The sequence below is a fragment of the Mesocricetus auratus genome, unplaced genomic scaffold (genome assembly GCF_017639785.1).
Source record: "Mesocricetus auratus isolate SY011 unplaced genomic scaffold, BCM_Maur_2.0 Super-Scaffold_100676, whole genome shotgun sequence".
Taxonomy (NCBI): domain Eukaryota; kingdom Metazoa; phylum Chordata; class Mammalia; order Rodentia; family Cricetidae; genus Mesocricetus; species Mesocricetus auratus.
In genome coordinates this window covers 77923292-77945709 of record NW_024429266.1, presented here as the reverse complement: position 1 = coordinate 77945709, position 22418 = coordinate 77923292, and the positions used below count along the sequence as shown (strand labels likewise).

The window sequence follows — 22418 nt, the reverse complement described above, 5'->3', positions numbered from 1 at the left end:
AGATTGATGGGATGTACTGAGAAAAATGTACCAAGCCACGTGGCAAAGCATAGGTAAGAAATATGGGTTAATTTAAATGTAAGAGTTAGCTAGTAATAAGCCTGAGCTATTGGCCAAGAATTAATAATTAATACTAAGCCTCTGTGTGGCTACTTGGGAGTGGTTTAACAGGACATAAACTTCTACCAACAGGCAATAAAAAGTGAACAGATGCTAGCACTAAATTGTCTTCCTATAAAATGCTGTCATGTTGCTGTCCCATCTGTCACACACCTGTGCTACCTTCCTGATTCTAAGTAAGGACAGCTGATGGTCCAGCTCCAAAGGCACTGGTAATCTTTATAGGCCAAAGAATTTTCACAGAAGTGATTCCATTTTCTAATCATTACAGGAAAAACACTGCCACCGCCTTGTTCAACAATCCTTTGTAATGAATCACTCACCACTCTAGTTTAACTAGGTAACTCAACAGCCTCCTGAAAAGATGGCAGCATGGACTCTCCAGCATCTTGCCATCTAGAATGGAGTTGAGCCCAAGATCTCAGGCCACACAAGAGTTCCCATATGTCTTCACTCTAGCTCCTGCAGAACAAGTCCGTCAACCCCTAACCACAGTAATGTGTGGAAACACTCCAGTTATTAAGAAGACACAGTCTCTGTGATACTAACCAGAAGGTAACATTTTCAGTATTATGATTCACCCTTACTAATTATTTTTTAACTCTGAGAGCACAACGCCTTCACCAAAGGAGGTCAGTCACTCCAATAACATATGCTCACTGCAGAGACTTTAACAAACTTTATTTATGCAAATATAACTGTAGGATCATTATCTATCACCCATCTATCTTTCTGCATCTACCTATCAACATACCATCTATCTATCTATCTATCTATCTATCTATCTATCTATCTATCTATCATGCTTCTATCACTTATGTTCATAGTATTTTTCAAATTATGTCATGATCTATTTTATATTCATTCCAAATATAAGTGGAAATGCCCTGATAATTGTTTTATTTGAACTGAGGATCTATGAACAGTTGATGACTTCTGGGGCAATAACATCAGTTTTTTCTGAGGGTGTGGTAGGCTGATCACATTCTAGTAGATGACCCCACACCTTGGAGTGTACGAGTGAATGGGTCATTTAAATCCCACAAACTTTCAGGGATTTGGGAGATAGGAGTGTGTCTGGGAGGAACCAGGAGAGAGGTTGGAAATAAAGAAGAAAAAGGAGAGAAAATAAAGAAAACCAAGTTCTAGTATTCAGACCCTTGACATGTGTAAGTGTTCTAAAGACTTACAGAATGGGTGAGCCACTTTTAAAGAAAGCTGTACTAAGCAAGGTCAGGGGCTCACACACACATGGCCAATCTGACATGTTTGAATATTTGGTTTTCCTTGACATGCTAATAAGCTTGAACTTCTTTTTGTGTATGTGTGTACTTCTTTTTTTTAATGTTAATTAATGCCCTTGGCTCACTTTCTATTTGAATGAGAACTTTTAAAAAGAGGATTTATTTTACTTTTAATTCTGTGCACGTACATATGCAGTATGTGCAGGTATCTGCTTAGGCAGTAAGAGGTCACTGGATCCCCTGGAGCTTGAGTCCTCTGCAAGAACAACATATGCTTTTGACCACTAAGCTATCTCTTCAGCCCGAAGTGGAAGTGTTTATTACTGGCTTATTGGAGTAATTTCTGCTAACACTATCAATGCTTTAAATTACTTTTTCCATGATTTCTTCCCAATTGTTATGTCTTTTAGATTTAATTTTAGAAGTTGTAGGAACTGATAAAAACACATCTAACACATGTATGAGACTTTCTCAACCCTTTCTGACATAAAAAATAATTTATAGTTTACAAATACATTAAAATCATTATATTCTACATATTTAACTCTTTAATCTAGGAGTTTACTTAGTGCAGTTTTTCTCTAAATAGCTAGTCCATGTAAGGAGAACTCTTTTTTTTATTTAATTTAATTTTTTTATTTAAATTAGAAACAAGCTTGTTTCACATGTCAATCCCAGCTCCCTGTCTCTCCCCAGGGGAACTCTTGATACAATATTTTTATATCTCCTGGAAACAGGATCTCTCATTCTGTAGCTCAGGCAGTCCTGTAAATCACTATGTAGCCTCTGCTGGCCTCGAACTCATGGCAATCGTCTGCTTCAGTCTCCTAAGTATTGGATTATAGGTGTGAGCCATCATGCCTAGCATTGATCAAATTATTTAAAATAAAGCTTTCATATTATAAATACTTATGAAGATGGAAATATATGTTGATATTTCATGGTACTTTTATCTCTCAAGTATCTTAGGGATAATGCCAGCCGTTCCTGTCAGCTTACAGGATATGAGGAGACTGAAGTCTAAAGACTGAGGAAAAGACAGGTCCTCATCCATGTCTTCCCTGAGATTCTTTGTTTAGGTGGTATTCTTCAGTTATACACACATTAGTTTTTCTATTAAGTATTTAAAAGGCTAGCAAGTGAGCATTACTTAGACCAGATGGGTTCTGACCAGGAAGCTAACACTGGTCTTTAAGCTTCAATTTGTGCTGCCCCAAAAGATTACTCACAGTCCATTCCCCAAATTCTTGTCTTTTCAGTTTTCTCCTAACATATGGCAGATGACTTCCAACAAAAACATCCATCAGTGTATAAGGATATATGGTAGAAATAATGACTCACTGGGCCACTGTTCAAGAATGCTATTTATACAAGCAAGGGCTGAGAAACACAAAGGAGAAAGCAGAGACCACTCACATATTCCCACTCCTTAAAGGAGAATACTCTTAAGATATGCTACCTAACACAAAGGAGAAAGCAGAGACCACTCACATATTCCCACTCCTTAAAGGAGAATACTCTTAAGATATGCTACCTATCCTTTGGAGTGCATTTCAGGTTTGTGCAGGTACTCACAAGCACAATGCACACATAGTTAATTTGCAAAACATGGGGTGGTATGTGTACAGATTTTTGGTAAGTTTTCTTTTTGTCTAATCTTCATATGATTACTACTACAGCTTGATATCAAGATGCTATTGGCTGTAAAGTACTTGTGAAGTACAAATTAATTATATTAACTACATTTAGAGTTCTGTGATGAATATTCCCAAAGTGGAATCTTTTTTACTGATGCTACCTTAAACTTATACTGGTTATACTTTATCAACAACCACAATTAACTCTCCCAAAAAAGAAGAAAACTTCAGCAGGATCTAACTGAAACTATTCTGTATTTCTTTTTTTTTAAAGGATCCAGATTTTAGCTTGTAACAATTTCCTTCACATCACCTACCGAATGACATTTGCACCAGACATCACAGTCATGTTACCAGGAACCACTGGAATTTATGTTCCCATCTTGGACAATTCCCTCCTTCGGCATTCTGTCCAGCTGTGTTTATGGTACTAAGTCAAAAGGTTCTTCCTGTTTCCACAGCTAGTGAACACTTGGGGGAAGTGAGCACAGTGCTTTGTAGATACTTACTTCAGCAGCTCCAGGCTTCTATGATCCAGGGCAAGGCGAGGGTTTCCAGTCAAGTCCAGCTCTTGCAATTTCGGTGGCAGGTTTTCTGGTAACGAGATTTCGCTTAGCTCATTACAGCTCAGATCTACACACTGATGGAACAATGGAAACAAGAAAGATGATCTGAAGAGGCTGTAGATGAGCACTGGTCAACACAAAACTGCCACACCCTTTTAAGGACTTGGCTACATAAATTCTTCTCACTCTCTTTGACTCCACCATTAACATTTTCCCTTTAAAGTCTAGGTATGCATTTACGATAAAGAATTAATTGAAAAAAATCTTAAGGATTGGCCTTTTTTCCATGACTTATATCTGTGCCTGCTTTGGTCTTGAGGGTATCATTCTGACATTAACATGAATCCCAAGGACCTTTCTCAATGCAAAGCAAAAGAACAGAAAGATACAGAACTTAAAATAAATTAAATAACCCAATTTGAAAATGGGATATAGAACTAAACTGTCTGAGAAAGACTTAAAGAAATGTTTGACATTCTTAGCCCTCAGAGAAATGCAAACAAAAACAAATTTGAGATCTTATACCTTGTCAGAATGGCCAAGCCAAAATGAATGACAGCTCATGGGGAAGGAGACCATTTACTCACTGCTGGGAATGAAAGCTTGCACTGACTTTGTAAATCTGTGTGGCAGCTCCTCAGGAAGCTGGGAACAGATCTACCTCAAGATGAGCTATACCATTCTTGCACATATACCCAAAGGCTTGTACATCCCATTACAGAGACACTAGCTCATCCATATTCATTGCTGCTCTGTTCATAATAGCCAGAAATTGGAAATAGCCTAAATGTCTATCAACTGATAGATGCTAATGAAAATGTGGTATATTTACACAATGGAAAATTACTCAGCTAAGAATAAGGGAATTATGGATTTTTAGGCAAATGGAGCTAGAAAAAGTCATCCTGATGGAAGTAACCCAGATTAAAAAAGACAAATGTTGTATGTTCTCTCTTACATGTGGATGTTAGCTTTTACACTTTAGATGTGTGTGTTTCAATCCAAGTAACTGCACAGGTTAGGTACCTAGTAAGGGACCAGTGGATAGGAGGGAATCCTCCAAGGAAGGGAAAATAAGAGTCCAGTGTTATAGAAGGGTAAAAGGGAAACTAGAATAGGAGAGTTAAATGAGGGAGAGGAATGGAAAGAAGGGTAAAGGAAGGAATACGGGAAGGGACAACCAACATCAAGGCCTATTTGAAAAACCAAAGTATTGTACAAGCTTTCTAAAATATATACAAATATGAAAGGTATCTAAACAGAGTCACCACACAGGGAGACATCGCTGGAACCAAACATCTTATGCCACCAAGTGAAATCTCCAGTGACAGAATTGACTACATCTTTTTTAGTCTGTTGGCCAAAGGTGCCCCATGGAACTCCCAAATATCACAGGCGATTGATCACTTTCCACAACTTGATAGTATATCCCTATTGCCAAAGAAAACACTATGCCATGAAACACAGAGAATCTAAAAGCTTCACTATTGACTAGTTTCATGGTACTGGAGAGCACTCTGCATGCTACTGGAGGAGAAAGGTAGACATCATTACTCAGCTACAAACTCTGAGATCAACAACAGCAACCTGATGCATATATCCTGGTGAAATAGTGGACAAATGGAGTAGCTAATCAATCACTTTATAGCTTGTTTTAAGGCCCACTCCATGAGATGGGTCCACACATGACAGTGCTAAAGTTGTCAAGACCTGAAGTAGCAACCAGGCTAGGGGGAAACCTACGACTATTATTTCACTAAAATAACACAGCAATAAGATGACCCCTGATGACATAGTCTGAATGCTGCAACCCATAGAGTAGCATATAGCAGTATATGTATATACTGGTATACCCATAGAGTAGCATCTCATTATATACATATATATATGTGTGTGTGTGTGTGTATTCATATGCATATACTGTCATACCCATAGAGCAGCATCTCATTATATATGTGTATGTATTCATATGCATATACTGTCATACTCATAGAGCAGCACCTCACTCGACCTATCAGAGAAGCTTCTTGCTGCAGATGGGAATTAACCCTAGAGACTCACAACTAGACAATGGGTGAAGAGCAAGAGACTCTGGAATACTCAGTCCTAAAAGGGATGGATGTCTTCATCAAACCTCAGGGCTCAGGGAGCTATGCAAACAGTAGGTGGAAAATCTTTAAGAGTCAGAGTAGATAGATGACTCCAAGGAAACTGTCTTTCAGATCCAACATGACTGACACACAGATGAAGTCACAGTGAATGTAGCATTAGGCACAAGACTTGTACAGGTTGAAACCAGATGGGATCCCATTACTGAGAGGGGGAAGAAGACATCAAGGTCCCACTGCCAGCCAAGAAGCTGTTTGCAAGTGATAACTTCTCTCAAAGGGAAAAAAAATCAGTTTTCTGAAATGGAGTGTCCCTGGGTACATTAACCACACTCCAGGGCAGGCCAAGTGCCCAAAGGTAGGTAGCTGGTCTACAGAAAAAAAAACTCAATGGTAGTTTTGCTTTGTTTTGGCACTTTTTGTCTCACTGGTTTTTGCTTGTTTTGATTTTTGTTTTTGTGGGATTTTCATTCTTTCCTTTTTGTTTGGTGTCTTTTTGTTTCTTAGTTTTTATTTTTATGTTTGAAAGAGAAAGTGAGAAAGAACAAAGCTAGCTAGGTAGGGAGGTGGATAGGACCTGGGAGGAACTGGGGGAGGACGATCAAGATATATTATAGGAAAAATGTAATAAAAAAATTCATCCACTGAACTTGCACTGGACATGTAGGAAATGATTTATACTGTAAGAACACAGCAGACAAGGTCAATCCTGGAAGACTGCACGGTGATCTAAGGAGTGATAACAGCTGGTCCCTGTGAGGCAGAACTGGTCAGGCCAGGAACCAGTTGGGCAGATAACCCCTCTCTGACATCCTGTACCTCCTGACCTACATGTGAATACAAACACCTTGAATTCTGAAATCAGCAAAGAAATTCTTTGTCAGTTTGAATTAGAACCAAGGTCTGGATCAGTGGTTACCAACTCCTGGGGGCATCAGAATACCTTTTCACAGGGATTGTCTAAGACCATCAGAAATATCAGGTACTTATAATCCATAACAGTAGCAAAATTGGGGTCACCACAAGAGGAACTGTATTAAAGGGTTGAGGACCAGCAGAATTAGGAAGGTCGAGAACCACTGGTCTAGATTATAAAGATTTTTACTGGGGGAAAAAAAACCTGGAGAAAAACAATGCCTTAGAGGAGAAAGTTAAGTGACCAGAAGTAAGCTATCATCTGACTGAACCATTCACCTACATTTTACTGTAAGCACAGAAGCCAAAGTATAGAACTGCTTTTCTATATAAAGTTGTACTTGGATATAATTAGTCAAATGTAATTAATATTTAAACTCAATCTGTAGATAGCCTTCCTTTTAAATTGACATGTGCTAACTTCATTGATTTTTTTTTTTCAGATAGATTTTGGATTCAGTTACTGATGGCATGGTACATAGTTAACTTCTAAAAGTATATATGCTCCCAAACATTTACTTCCTCCAAATATGGGATTTCCTGAAATATGAAATTGCAAAATTTGAATTAAATAAAATGCATCCTGTATTAACAGACCAATTTGCTTGTGTTGATAATTGTTAACAAAGGCTGTAGGTCTGTTACGATTTTATAGGGAGTCTGGCACATGCTTCTGCAGGTTTTACTACAAAGAAGAATCCATATTTTCACAATGAAGAAAAGCCAAATGGCATAAAAAACAGTAAAACACAAAATGAGCATGACATTTTGACTGAAAAGACTTGAAAGGACACAAGCCGTCTTCCATATTTCTCAGAGTAGGAGTGCACTGCCTGCCCTTCCCCCACAGGCAAAGAGAGAATGAAGGAGATCTCCTCATAGCTGCTTCTGATGACCCCTGAGAGTATATCTTTGCAGAAGAGCATCTGTAAGCAGGTACTGAATATGTACACAGAGCTAGCACTGGCCCCTTTCTTACCTACTCTGTACCATGAGGCATGGTCTTACAGGGAAGAAGGGAACAGTCTTGAAACATAGCCAGCCAGAGTGCCCCAATTTATAAAAGTGAGAATGTGCAGCCCAAGCCCCTGACTGGGTCTGTTCCCAAAGAGGCCAGGACAAAGTGGCTTTAATGGCTATATCTCCTATTTGTTGCTTCTTCCCCTGAGCCCTTTGATGGTGCTCTGCCCCAAAGGAGAACTGACATCAGATCACCTGACTTTCAGAACAACATTTCCTAAATGACCGTTGCTGAATCTGATTCCAGGACTCAGGTGCTGGTTCCTGGCCCCTGCTGTCATACGTGCATTACAGAAGCTGACTGACTATGCCCACCTGCATCCTGACCTAGTGGCTTTCCATGGCCTTATTTTCTGAAGAACTGATCCTTTTGTCTTATCCACTTAACGCAGCCTTCTCCCCACATTTTGAAGATCTTTACAATGAAGCGCACATTCTTTCACTGCACAGCAGTGCCAAGAACACCAGGCAGGCTTGCTGTGTACAGCCGAGCCAGACTGACTCAGGTCGCATTCCTCCCTTGCTGATCAAGAGCTGATCTATCTTTGGAGGGAAGTCTATCTATTTTCAGCTTCTTATAGCCACTGATTAAAAATAATTTATAGTCCATAGCTTGGGGATGAGCTTACAGCATGTCCAGAGAGTACACAACACACACGAGGACAACTTCTGAAGAGAATAGGAAACTATATTGAAGAGTCAAGAAGACACGAAACACGAGACCTGACACAGGACTGGCTGATGTGCTGAAATTGCACATCCTTGTACTGACCAAGTTCCATTGCCGAAAACCCAGTTCACTTGCTCAAAATAAATTTCTACAAAGACTACAGAAAATTACTACATTACTACCGTAGCTTCCAGGCAGGTCAGTGGCCCCACAGGGAAGAGCCAAGTACCAGCTCCACAGCCACTTTGGTTTCTGGGATGTGTCAGTCACCAATGGCCTACGCACGGACCCAGGCCAAGGTCCAGATGGCCAAAGCTGACTTACATTGTGATGTGAGTCATGTTTCTCTCACCAGCTGGTTGAAAACTCATTGGCTACATAGGAAGTTAAAGGCCAGCTTGGCTTCTTCCCCATGATGCACTGTACTGAACTGTCAGCTAAAACCAATCTTGTCCCCCTTGAGTTTCTTTTGTTTGGGTTATTTTTACCACAGCAGCTAAAATTAACTAAGGTATAAGTAATGAAAATCAGGACTGTGCACAATTTATCTATTTGTGTTATAAGCAGGATACTTAAAAAGATCAAGCACACAAACAAACCAAAAAACCACAGCAAAAGAGGGAACACCCACACCTAAGAGCTGCGTTCTACAGAAACCAAGAGAAACAGTGTGAAGTCTCTGTGCTGGCATGTCACCCTGAATGGAGTACAAGAAAGCCACCACAGCACAGCCCCAGTGTTTGAGGAGCCAACTCTGATGACTTGGAGCCTGGAGTTCAAGGTCACATACTGACCTTGACTTCTGGGAGCTGCATAACTTCGGGGAAGACTTCGATGCAGTTGGAGTGAGCAATCACTGTGTGCATGCGTCTGCAATTCATTATCGTTGTTGGGATGGCTTTCAGTTTATTCCCACTGATATCAATTTCTTCAAGTTCCTCCAGTTTTGCCATTTTACTAAAAGAAATGGATGGGAGAATCATCAATTAACCATAAGACAACTTAAATGGGCAGACACAATGAGAAAAAGAACTTATGACTTTAAAGATTCACTTATAACAATCATTTTTATAGCCTTTTCCTCTGTTGCTTTTGAGTAGCAAAATGTTTTATCACTTCTCTTCCTCTTGTAGAACAAAAACTTAAGTTCAACTCTTAAGCTGATAACAAGAAGGAAAATGAAGGTTCTTCTCCTGTTAAAAATTTTTTTGCTACATTGCTTAGTCTGAATTCCAGTGTATATCGCACTTAAACTTAAGAGAGCAAACATTAATCACCATACCTGCTTTGAGCTTAGGTTGAGAGTATGACCTCTTTGTGTTGGAGACGAATACTTGAGAGGAAGCAGAGAACACTACAAAGCTACTATTAGGTATTCTTCTGTACTCAGACCCAGCACCCAAACCTGTCTGGCACCACTGGCAATTACAAAGTGCTGGAGCAGGGTAGATCGAAAGCTATACAATTTGTTTCTTCTGAAGAACCTTAATTTACAATGGCTGCAAAACACGCTACTTTCCAGTCTTCATCATCTGTGTAGACGCATCGTCTCAACCTTACTTTAGCAACATGTTTAATGTAATTTAGCATTTTATTTAAAAATATTTATTTTTCAACACCTGTAACTTTAATAATTAAAGTAAGCAACAAGGGGACAATTTAAGAAGCAGAGTCTCATGGTTCTTCCACCAGCCTGGAGGACAGAGCAAGTTCTTTACCATGACAGCATCCATTCCTTAGATCCTCTCCCACCCTGTTGATAAGTGACCAAGGACTGTGAGAATCCTTATGAGTTTGAAGTTCCTGGTATTTTTTCCACTCATGATTCTACTAGTTAGAAAAATTAATCAAGAAACACTATTGCTGCATCAACTCTCAAATGTTAGAGATTATCTCTTTCTTGTCTTGATATAAACATATGCCTCATATAACAATAACTAAGTTTTATCAAATCATTTATTTTGACAACATACAACATATCCACCAGGCTATATGGTTATACTAAAATAACAATATAGAGTATGAAGTAGTTAATTTATGATAGCTGGAACTCATATTATTTTAATATGTTGTCCCTTACATTTGAAAAGAAATATCAAGAATGGGTTACGAGACATGAAAAGTGATGAAAGATGTGGAAATTTGGCTCAAGGAAGGAAAAGTTCTCACATCTCAACATGGCAAGAAGGTGGCTCAGCAATGGCTTGATTGCTGGAATATGTTCACAACCATCTGGTTAGAAGTCTACTCTAATCAGAAAAGCAAGGCAGTCAAGCTTCCAGAGGGCTCTTACCTCTACCAAGGCTAGGGTAATCTTATGCTCAAGGTGGCTGGAGACTAATTCCCAGAATACAGCATGAGATCTAGAGCTCCTGTCTTATAAAACCCTCTCATGGTGGGATTAAAGGTGTGAGCTCTGTTTCTCTTTTAGACTGATTCACTCTCATGTAGTAGCCTTTGGTGGCTTTGAACTCACAGGGATCCATCTGTGTCTGTCTCCCGAGTCCTAGGATTAAGGGTGTGTGCCACCACTGCCTGGCCTCTGTGGCTGTGGCTAGCTTTGTATTCTGACCTCCAGGCAAGCTTTAATAGATCATAAACAATACATCACCACAGGTTGGTGGTCACTAGTTTGCACAGGGTAAGCATGTGTAGCCTCTTGGGGAAGTTAGATTTGGACAGAGATAGGGACAAAATCAATCAACTGTCTATGCCAAGAAACCAGATAGGGACCCAGCAGGGACAAAGACCCAAGAGGGCAAGGGGTTCAGCCCTGCTGGGACTTCAGAAAGACAGTGATGAGGAAAGGGTGGAGACATGACCAGGGCAGGACCAGCCTTCTAGCCAATAAGTTAGTTTTACTTAAAAAAAAAAAAAAAAAAAAGAGGCTATGTGCTTTGTTTCCCACTGTTTAGCCCTAATCTCATACCCAGTGGCCTTATTTTGAAGGTAGTCACTATAATGAGATATCATGCCTATTAAAAAAAAAGAAGTCTACTCTAAAGGAGACAGAAGTTTCTACAGGAAACGCTAAATATCACAACCCCATGGGAGGGAAATCATAGCAAAGATTAATTTTTACCAAGTACATAAAAATCTTTTTGTATATTTCATGTTGGTGATTGATCCCTGGCATGGGTAAATGGGAGCATAATCTCAGAATCAATGATCGCTTTACATACAGAATTTACATAAATACCATCAAAAATCAGACAAGAGAAGCCCCTTTAGCACATTACTATGTAGTGACTGTGCCCCCTCCCAAAGTATTATCTTTGCATTCTCCTGTAAAGAATGGATGCACAGAAATAACCATCAACATCAAATGAGGGGAAATAGGAAAGAAACCTACATTACCAAAACCAAAGCTATGCCTGAAGTCAACACATACATGGATCCCCTCCTTCTGAAAGAGCTTCGGCAGACTGGGAAGTTGCTCTGGGCAGCAGAAGGGATATTGTTTTGATCTGTACTGTACAGATCTGCACTGACCAGCAGAACACCAGAAGGTTGGTGTTTACTTCTTTGATGTGTAGGTGTGTGTTCCAAGTCCTAACTTGTAAGAAAATGTCAGTGAAATGGGAATAGAGTAAATCCTCTTGGCACGCTCAGTATATGGGGCTCTGCAAAGTCAGACAGTATGTCACTGCTCCCCCAAACAGAGTTTTAAAATACTGGACCTTCTTAGAGCCATTCTTTACAATGTCAAGTTGTTTCTATGTCTGTAGAGTCACTGCTATGTTTCTGTCTTTTTGTTTTTCTTTCTTCTTGTTCTTCTCCTTTTTTGTGGTGCTAAAGGTAGAGCCCTGGGCATTCTGCAGTACGATACTGTCTTGGTTTTACGTTTTTTGTGTGTGCATGTGGTGTATATGCACGTGGTGGTGAGTGGACATCACGTTGGATGTTTTCCTCTCCCCTCCCCACTGTAGCTTTTCAGACAGTCATTTGGCTAGTGCTCTACTACGAAGAAAACAAAAAGAAGTGAGGACGTCTCGCTTGAATATGGAGGGTACCAACTGGCTAGACATTTGAGCCCGTGAGTGGGATCTGCCTGCCCGTCTTCCAGAGCTGGGGTTACAGCACATGTTAGCATACATGTTTTTCTGTGAGCATTGGGGGCTGAAACTGGGGTTCTCGTGCTTGTGCTGCAAGCTCTTTACCCAGTGAGCCATCCCCTCAAACCAAGTGTGACTAAAAATGGCTTCCTGGTTTACATGCCAACTTTTTCCCCCAGAAAAATGAACAAATAACTTAATTGTAGGCTGTATTCACTAAGTGTTCAAAAGACTCGTAATAAATTAAAAGCTGCAAATGCACTGTTTAATTAAACCTTATATAAAAATGAATAGGTATAGTTCAAGATATTCTGAAACTTGTTATTACTAAATTGCTACAACAGGGGAGTTTGCATTAAGTACTAAATATGAACCAGATCCTATAACATACATTTTACAAATTTTACTGTTTATGTGTATGTGTGTGTGTGTGCACACACATGTAGGTACTTGGATAGGACAGAGGTACAGATGGTTGGTCTGGACTTAGGGCACTGGGAATGAAAAGTGGGTCTTTTGAAAGAAGCAAGCAATCCTAACTACTGAGTCACCCATCTCACTCTCTCCTCCCTCTGTGTGTTTGTCTGTGTGTGTGTGTGTGTGTGTGTGTGTGTGTGTAAGATTTTTAGTTACAAACGCCTGTTTAAAAAGTTAAAAAAAAATCAATTAAGGAAAAGCTTTCCTCTATCACTCTATAGAAATGTATTCTTAGAAGTACTGATTACATTGTCCAACAGGATAATATTACATGTTAAGATTTGATTACCAACTTTAAAAAAAGGAATTTATTAATTTATATTTATTTTATGTGTATGAGCATTTTGCCTGCATTCTATGTATGCACCACATGCATGGTGTCTATAGAGGTCAGAAGAGGGTACTGGATCCTCTGGGACTGGAGTTATGGATGGTTATGACCCATCATGTGGGTGCTGGAAACCCAAATCCAGGTCCCCTGCAAGAGCAAAAGGTGTCCTCTTTCCAGTCCCTCCACAGTCCAACTCTTACAACAGTACTGCTTTTTGTTCTTTTTTTTTTTCAAATTAAACTGAATAGCTAAAGAGAAGCAAAAGAAAAAAAAGTCTACTAAAAGCTATCTTACTTGAAAATCTTAAGAATATTCTAGTGGTTTGGGTTTTGGAAGTATTCACAGTAGGAAAACCAGCACAGCTGTTCTAAGGGAATGCTTGTTGACTTCAGCTTGCAGGAAAGGTAACTGCGGATGAGGGAGGAAGAGCAAACACACTCACATTACCTTGAACTACAGCTCCCTCTGTGACATCCCCCTTCTGTGAACACATACGTAAGAACATCACTTTACAACCCTGTTACCTTGCTGGGAAGCTCTGAAGCCGGTTATAGGCCATGTGCAGGATCTTCAGACGCGGGTGCCCAGTTAACAAAGGCACACACTTATCGGTGAGGCTGTTGTTTGTCAGGTACAACTCCTGTAAGATACTGCTTGTCTCCTCAGAAAGTGTGGCTGGAGGCAGAGTTTCCAGTTTGTTTGCAGATGCATTCAGGAACCTCAGGCTACAGAGACAAAATGCAGCAAAGTCCACTGATTAGCCAGAGCTCTAGTTCAGATCCCTCAGAAAACCCAGAAGCTACATGAACAGGCAAAGGTGGGAGGGCTGGTTTTAGAAACAGGAACAAAAAGATAGGTCCTGGCATCAGGGAATTTAATTCAGCAGGCACATGGAGAGAATCTTTGTGGCAAACAGGCTCCAAATCATCCAAAAAGAAAGGAAGGACAAGGTGGGAACAAAATGTGCCATAGCTCTGTTCTCACAAGTAGCCTGGAAACACATCAGGCTATGCAGATGCAATAACCAGGCATGGACTGCTCAGTGCCCAGGGTCACCCACCAAAGTTTGTGGACAACTCCACCTGCCCACCATGAGGACCTGCCATAAGAAAATGCACCATTCTCATGGTGCAAAAACATCTTGGTTTAACAACTGACCAACATGCAGAGAAGGGCTCAGCCCTAAATAAGACATTCAAATCACACTCCTTCCTCCAGACTCAGGGATTATAAAGAGAGGGGATGAAAGACTGTAGGAGATGGGGGTGGTGGATGTCTACAAGGAAACCATGTTTTCCAGACACAATAGGGCAGGCAAACATTTGAACTCACAGCAGTTGTGACAGCACCCATAAGGCCTACAAGCTCAAGCCAGGGAAAATAAAAATCCCGGCATGAAGGGGACAGGTAGGCATAAAGTCCCACTCCTAGGTGAGGAACTACTGGCACTTGATAGCTATTTAGACAGTGACAGTCACTTTTCTTTAACATTGTGGTTTTTGGTTAGCTAACCATGCTCCAGGGCATGCTCCCTACCCCAAAAGTGTCTGGGAAACACAAATTGGAATCCTTAGGTTAAAAGGAGGGAGAATATCAGAACAAGAACGCAAAGTTGGATGGGCTGGGAGGTGACAGTTGATCTAGGAGAAGGTGGGATGAATATGATCAAAACATATTACATCAAATGCTCAAAGAATTAATAAAATATTACTTAAAATTCAACTTGGCTTAGACATTCAATACGTGTTCTGGGATGTTCTAGCATATGTCGAGAAAAAATAATTTTTAAAGGGAGAATATGGAATGTTGGATACAGTTATTTTTTTATCTTAGATTTTTTTAAAGGCTTTATATTAGGAGCCCTCCCTAGTACTGTCACTCGAAGCTTTCATACTAATTTAACACTCCAGTTCTGCACACATACCCCACACGAAGACACACACTCAACTCCACTACTTATCTGAGGAAAAGCGACTTCCCCAAAATAGAATATTTCCCATTAAAGAAACATGTATTCTGTTGACATTAAAGAATGGGGTGGGGGGAATAGATGAGGGTTGAAATAGGCTGTAGAGACCATAAATAGTCATGGGAAATTATAGCTAGGTGCCATGGAGTAGAAAACAAGGTGTCTTTCATGCAGTTTTTGACCTGGTCTTAAGTAGGAAGAAAACCAGTTTTACCACCAGAATCCTTTCTTTTTTAGGTCCCATTTCTACAGCCTGACTTAAAATATACCAGTTAAGACCTTCCTCTGTGTAAAATTAGAATAAATTAAAATGTAAGAATTGCAATTTTATTGCCCTTAAAATATCATGGAGTAGGGTCAACTGGGAAACCACCTAACAACTATTAAAATACAAGTCTCTAGGAAATGTGCAGTTAAAGACACATAAAAGACTGAAGGGAGGATGAATTCATGACTATTTGCATAGTTTTAGGCCAGAAGAGGAGAAAATGTTTTTAAAACACTGACACATCAATGCTCATTTAGAAGTCTCAAATGGGATTTTAAAGGCTCTCAGCATTTGAACAAGAGGAAGAAAATTATTTCCAAGGGCTTCTCATTAGCTTGAGATTGCCAGGTTTTATGGAACTCTCCACTCTATAGAAAAGTTAGGCTGGGGAAACATCGTACCAAGAAATGAAGCTGTCACCTGGAATTAAGGGGGTTAGCTCCAGAGGATGGTTTTGAACCATATGAAGCCCAACCATGGTATTGTCAAACGTTGATTTACTCAATTTTTATTTTATCATGATCTCAGGAAAATTACATGCAACAGCTGTCCTCTTAAAATAGTCTTTCTTCAATTTGAGTATTTTAGCAGAAGCCAAATTGAATTAATGGTTTAGGTGTCATCCTTCTTCTACAAGGAACAACTACTTTCAATGTACAAAATCAAAATCCTCCAGTATAGAGAGCAGTTGATTTAATGACAAGCTGCCTGGCCCACTCCCAGTCTTCAGCCTGAAGGATGAGCTATGTGCCTCAAGTCACTACGATGTGGTAACTATTCTTAAGCTTCCAACGTCACAATTTCTGTAATATCAGCATAAAAAGATTTAAGAAGGCAAAGAAAGTTTAATGTGCTAAGAGACTGTTTCAACCATGTAGTCTCCTCATGACATAGTCATCTAATTAAAAAGGCATACAATGCTACCAGTGTTTTCATTTATCAGGGGCTTTATAGGAAGCACAGTATACTCCTATTTTCCACCTCCCAACCCATCTCATTATCCTAGATATCCCTCATATTTCACAGAAGATAGAAACCAAAGCTGAAAAAGTCAAATCACTTGACAATGGTCAAACAGTGAAGAGTAGCACTGACAAAAATCTCATCAGTTTCAATAGCCCATTATTCCTAACATAGCTCTCCAGAATTCAGATGTTAAAAACAGTAATAAAAACCTTTTGCAAAGAATATGGTCCCCTTTCTCTAAAACTGTTGGGGCCTAGCAGGACCTGCTGAAGAGCCCGTGTGCACGCACTTCAAACTCAATTCTCATAATCAATAGCTCTTAACAAAAGTAAAGGGCACAGATGTGGTTCCTGCCCAAGAGCACTTGGGAAGCCTCAGCCGCAGAAGAAAGTCACTTCCTGCTCCTAGAGATAACTGCTCTATTCCTCTGCCTTGGCACACTGTCCGTCTGGTTCTGGGTTGTCTCGTTTCGTTTGATTTTTAGAAGCTCTCATGTACCCTAAGATTCTACAGACATCCTGTCTCTAGAGGAGCTCTAGGTTTGGTAGCAGACTTACCTCGGTCATGGTATATTAGCACAGCAATAGAAAGTCATTAAGACAAGAATGTTAAACCGCATTCCTTGTTCATCATCACAAGAATGAGGTTGCCTAGAATGCTACTACATACGGGTTGCTCCAGGGTCATCAGTAGAGTAAGACTGTGTAGAACAGTACTCCATACAGATTATACAATAGCTTATCATCACTAGGGCAAGCTGTGTAGAACAGCACTCCGTATGGATTGTTCCATAGCTTATTATCTCTTGGGTAAGCTGTATAGAATGGTTTTCCTCTATGGTTTATCATCACGAGACTAAGGTTGTGTACTTTTGGCAGAGAACAGAAGTTATACCATTCTCAGTGTACCATATTATAAGGAACACAAGACAATGTCTTAACTATTGTCAAAATTAACTCAGATTACTTGGCAGTACCAATTACAACCACTAAACTTCCATTTTGCCCCCTTTGTAGCCAGTAAATTTGTGGGGAGATGAGTTAAGAATGTCAATATCCCATTTATCATCATACTTTTAAATTTTGTTTGCTTATCCATTCTTAAAAACAGTTACTTTGTGCTTACACATTGTTACTAAATTATTCCCCACTCCTACCCTGGCGCACGCGTGTGTGTGTGTGTGTGTGTGTGTGTGTGTGTGTGTGTGTGTGTGTAAGCATGGAGGCATATGAAAGCAAGAGGTCAGTGCTACACTGGAGTCTTCCTCAATCACTCTTCACCTGAGCTTTTGAGACAGGGTCTCTCACTGAACTAAGGGCTCACTAATCCAGCTAAACTATGTCTCACAGCCTATAGGAATCTTCCTGTCTGCATCCCAGCAGTTGGGCTACAGGCATGAGCCACAGATCCTGGCTTTCTACCTGTGGGTGGCCTGCAGATCTTCATGCTTGTATGGCAAACTTAACTTAAAACAATTGAGCCATTTTCCCAGGCTGCCCCCTCGGATTTCTATATGACCATTTGTTGTCTGATACATCAGTTTTCTACTCTAAGATCTTCAGTTTGCTGCCAGAAAATATTCTTTGGATATTACAATTCTAAAAGTCAGTTCTGTGCAATGGTTTGTTTCATTGTTCAAGAACTTGAATGCATGCCGTTCCTTTCCTTTTGTTTTCTCTTCCATTTCCACCAATTTACCACTAACTTCTAAGTTCTTTACTGCATTTTTACTTTTCTCATCTAAGTTTCTGTTTACTCCTAAAAAGAACTTGGCCTGATATAAAAAGCTTAGGTTACACTTTGATCAACTTTTAAAAATGTTGCTACAATATTACTTTGTATTAGTATTTTTGGGGAGTCTGATGACTGTCTATATATGTGCCCTTTATAATCCCTTGATCTTTTTAATACAGCCCTGGAAAGTTTTATTTTTCAGAATCTAAATTTAACTATTAGGTCTCAGAGCTGATCGTTGAGGTTATTCCAGGTATGTAATTTCCTTTCAAATATACTTCAAGATCTTTTTATATGTGTTATTAAAATGTATTGAACTTTTAAATATTTGTAAATTCACTCTGTGCCACCACTTTCTCTGTTCTTCAAGCTCTTCATATGCAAATCATGCCCCTCTGGGGCCCATTTCCCACTTCCTCTATTTATTGCTAACACTTATTTCTTCATTTCCCTCACTTCCCTGACTTTCTTTAATGTGTCTTTTTGAATTTTTATTTGAAAGTAATACCCTTTATCCACCTGAGAATATGCTGCTCATTTATAAGGTGATTGCTATTCTTTTCCGTTTTATGTGTTCAATGAACTCTCTTCCCATTTGTCCATGTTTGTTCTTAACTTCACATCTTTTTTCTTTTTTATATCCACTAATGCTCACCAGTATATTTAACTCTGCTTGGAAAGTTGCCTTACATTTTTGTCTTCACAATAAATTAGGGGAGGACGCATTTTCTCTTTGTTCTGTGTTGACTTTCATGGCATCTGGAGATTTAGAATGGTCTTTTAAATTATGTGTATATGTGCAGGTTTGTTGCAGTGCCTGGGGAGGCCAGAGTTGGACTTGCAGGCAACTGTGAGAAGTGAACTTGAGTCCTCCCCATGAGCAGTAAGTAAGCCATCTTAACCACTGAGTCACCTCTCTTTCTATTCTGCTAATGAGATTCTAAGTCACCAGGACCATGTGCTACACTAAGCAATTTCGCTTGGACTAAGAACAGATGGATGTTGTGTCCTCCAACGTTCTGTTCACAGACCTTTAGACTCCTGGTCCTCTGTCCCTTCCCTTTTACCAACGGTCTTAGTGAGGGTTTCCACTGTTGTGATGAAATATCATGACCAAAAAGCAAGTTGGGCAGGAAAGGGTTTATTTGGTTTACACTTCAGCATTGGTGTTCACCATTGAAGGAAGTCAGGACAGAAACTCAAACAGGGCAGAATCCCAGAGTCAGGAGCTGATGCAGAGACCATGGAAAGGTGCTGCTTACTGGCTTGCTTCCCCTGTCCTGCTCAGTCTACCTTCTTACACAGCCCAGGATCACCTGCCACTCACCATGGGCTGGGCCCTCCTCCTTTGATCACTAAATGAGAATGCCTTACATCTGGATCTCAAGGAGGCATTTCCTCAGCTGAGGCTCCTTCCTCTAAAGAATCTATAGCTTGTGTCAAGTTGACCCACAAAACCACCCAGTACCACTGACCACTTGTCAACTTGATACACAAAAACATCACTATAGTTAAACATATAAAATTTCAGTTCCTTTAAAATAGTCAATCTCCTTAAAAATCCAAAGTCTATAAAGTTCATTTCACAACTATAGGCTCCAGTAAAATACATTCTTACTTCAAGAGAGAAGAATCAGGGCACAGTCACAATCAAAGCAAACAAAATTCCAACCATCCAGTATCTGGGATTCACTCACGATCTTCGGGACTCCTCCAAAGGGCTTGGCTCACTTCTCTGACTCTGCCTTCTGCAGCACACACAGAGTGTTTTCTAGGCTCTGGCTGGCTCCATCCACTGCACTGCTGCTGCTGCTGCTGCTGTTCTTGGTGGTCATCCTAAGATGGGGTCTTCTGCTGCAATTGGGCTGCACTTTCACCAACAGCCTCTTAGAGGCTCTCTTCATGGGGCCAAGTCTCAGCTGCTTTGAATGACCCCATCAGTCCTGGACCTTCAACTGCCACTGAGGCTCACCTTCACCAATGGCTTCTCCTAGCCTCTCAGAGTGCCCAGCCTCAGCTGCTCCCCATGACCCTTTCATGCCTTCAACAACAGTACCACCTGGGTAACATTTACACATTACCAAGTCTGGTTGCTAGCACGAGGCTCAACCTTGGCTGTCTCTGGAACACAGCTTCTCTGTGCTCTCAGGAAACACTTCCCAGAAGATTTCATGCTGGTCTCTTCTTAATCACCAGTAATTTCTTAGCTCCAGGTGACCAGTATTAAGTATCCCAGGAATGCAAAATCTTGCTTTAGCAGCTGTGGTATCTTGTTAATCAGCTGATTCTTCGGTCCCACCTAACCAGAACCATAGGATCTTAATCCCTCTGATGACTCTAGCTTGTGTCAAATTGACCCACAAAACCAGCCAGTGCACCAACCTAAGGGCTGACCCTTCTGACAGGTCGTAAGCCAGAGCCCCTCTGCTAGCCTGACAAGTGTTTCATTGTGTCTTGGCTTGATATGCAGCCTGAGACTAAGATGGGTGGAATGGAATTGGAGATTCTTGGTGAAACCTGATGCTTGATTTTCTTTCTTTAAGCTTTACCTCTTTGTGAGCTAAGATTAGAGAACGTCTACTCAAGGAACTTTCAGGGGGCAGTGTCTCATCTTCAACCTTCAGTTACCTGTGGTAAGTGGTGCAGGAGTAGACTCAAAATCTAACTACAAGAGTCCTGGCAAGTGTGAAATTCACAGTTGTGTACACCACCATACACTCTTGTGGTTTCTTAACAACAGATGACCCTATAAGCATCAGTTCAAGAGCAAATGATTCCTCCTCATCTATTATGAGAGCACCAGACATTGGCTAACGAAGGTCACCAATTTCAGAATAGTACTCTTGATGATCCTTCCTGAACAGTATTCACAGTTACTCTTATGGACATTTAGAACATCTGATTAAAGCCTTCTGGATCATTTCTGTTAGTCCCAAGTGGAACTAGTCACCAGAATATGAACCCTGTCAAAATCCATAGCTAGCCATCCTTTGATGCTCTCCTTTTCCTTCCCCAGGACTGAGGGAAATCTTGGAACTGTCTGTGTGGTGTTCTAATTCTCACTGACTGACTCTCTGCTTTTGACAAACCTGCCAGCTGATTTTGATGTTACTAACCCCCAAAGAGCCACCACATACAAATATGAGAGACATAAAAGATGAAGTACGCGCTATCCCAAGTTCCACCGAGTCTTCTGTAGGAATCTGTTTGTCAGCATGACCTCCCATGGTCACCTTGAGTTTTCAGGGTTTGGTGGGCTTTACATACTAGAATCACAAGGCTGACCTCATTAAACATGCTGATTCCAGCTCTCCTAACATCTAAGTAAGTGGAACTGAGATAAAAGCCAGGAATCTGCAAGTTCTCTAGAGGATTCTGAAGAACATGATTTTAGAAACACTTTTAATCTACCACATCCCTCCGAACACCAGAACTTCAAAGATAGCTCACTTAAATGAAAAAGTGTGGGCAAGCCAGCTCTTCAAAGCCAGAAATAGCTGCCTTTGCCAAGGAGCACCAGTTGTCATGGTCAATTGATCACCTTCTTCTGATTTTCTGTTCTCTTTTAGTTCCTTTGATATTTACACATATTCCGTCTGAGTCACTCAAGCTTATGGTTTATGGTGTGACTAATACTCTGGGGATAGTTAGTGAGTACAATTGAGAAATACCATCAACCTCATTGGCACATAGATGTCCCCACCCCCATCTCCTGTCCCTGAGCATCCTCAGTCTGCTCCAGCCAGGTATAAAAAACAGAACTAGGTCCCACCACTACTGGGGTCTTTACAACTTTCCTTTAAAAGCATTCTTTCCAACTTTGTTAGTTGGACTAATTCAGTCGGGAGACTGTCTGACCATCAAATGTGCATGATGAGCAAGCCTAGGTGGACAGGGAGTCAGTCACTGCCAAGATTCTGAGAAAGAACAGAAGGAAGGCAGTACCTCTGGCTGTGACTCATCCACTCTGGCAACCCAAGGGGAATTACCTATCCTTCCTCTGACCATCTGTTGGTGACAGCCAAGTATCTGGAACTCCTTCAGTGTTTCTATCATGAGAACTCTCATCACTGAGCAAAAAGACGTTTGGTTTACCCAAGACAACTAAATCCTGTCCTCTCTCAAGATGCAATATCAGAGCCAATAAACAATGCATAATCCACCATATTTCACATCCATCTACAACTTTGAGTTATGAGCTTATGTTTATTTTAAAATACATTATTAATTTTAATTGTCATAAGTGTGCATGTATTTATACTTATAGTGTGATATTTCAATTCAGTAGAGAGCATGAACTGCCATTTTTTAAAATCAACTCAAATGAAACTCAAAGGT

General features: G+C 40.4%; 1 protein-coding gene across 1 annotated transcript in view; it reads right to left on the bottom strand.

The window, feature by feature from the left end:
- Positions 1-22418, bottom strand: part of Phlpp1 (PH domain and leucine rich repeat protein phosphatase 1) — a 185303-nt gene that overhangs the window by 14369 nt on the left and 148516 nt on the right. Inside the window, exons 11-13 of the mRNA XM_040739368.1 lie at positions 13668-13868; positions 9075-9237; positions 3511-3641 (exon numbers count right to left, since the gene is read on the bottom strand). Coding sequence (XP_040595302.1) covers positions 3511-3641; positions 9075-9237; positions 13668-13868 — 495 coding nt within the window. The remainder of the gene's footprint in view (positions 1-3510; positions 3642-9074; positions 9238-13667; positions 13869-22418) is intronic.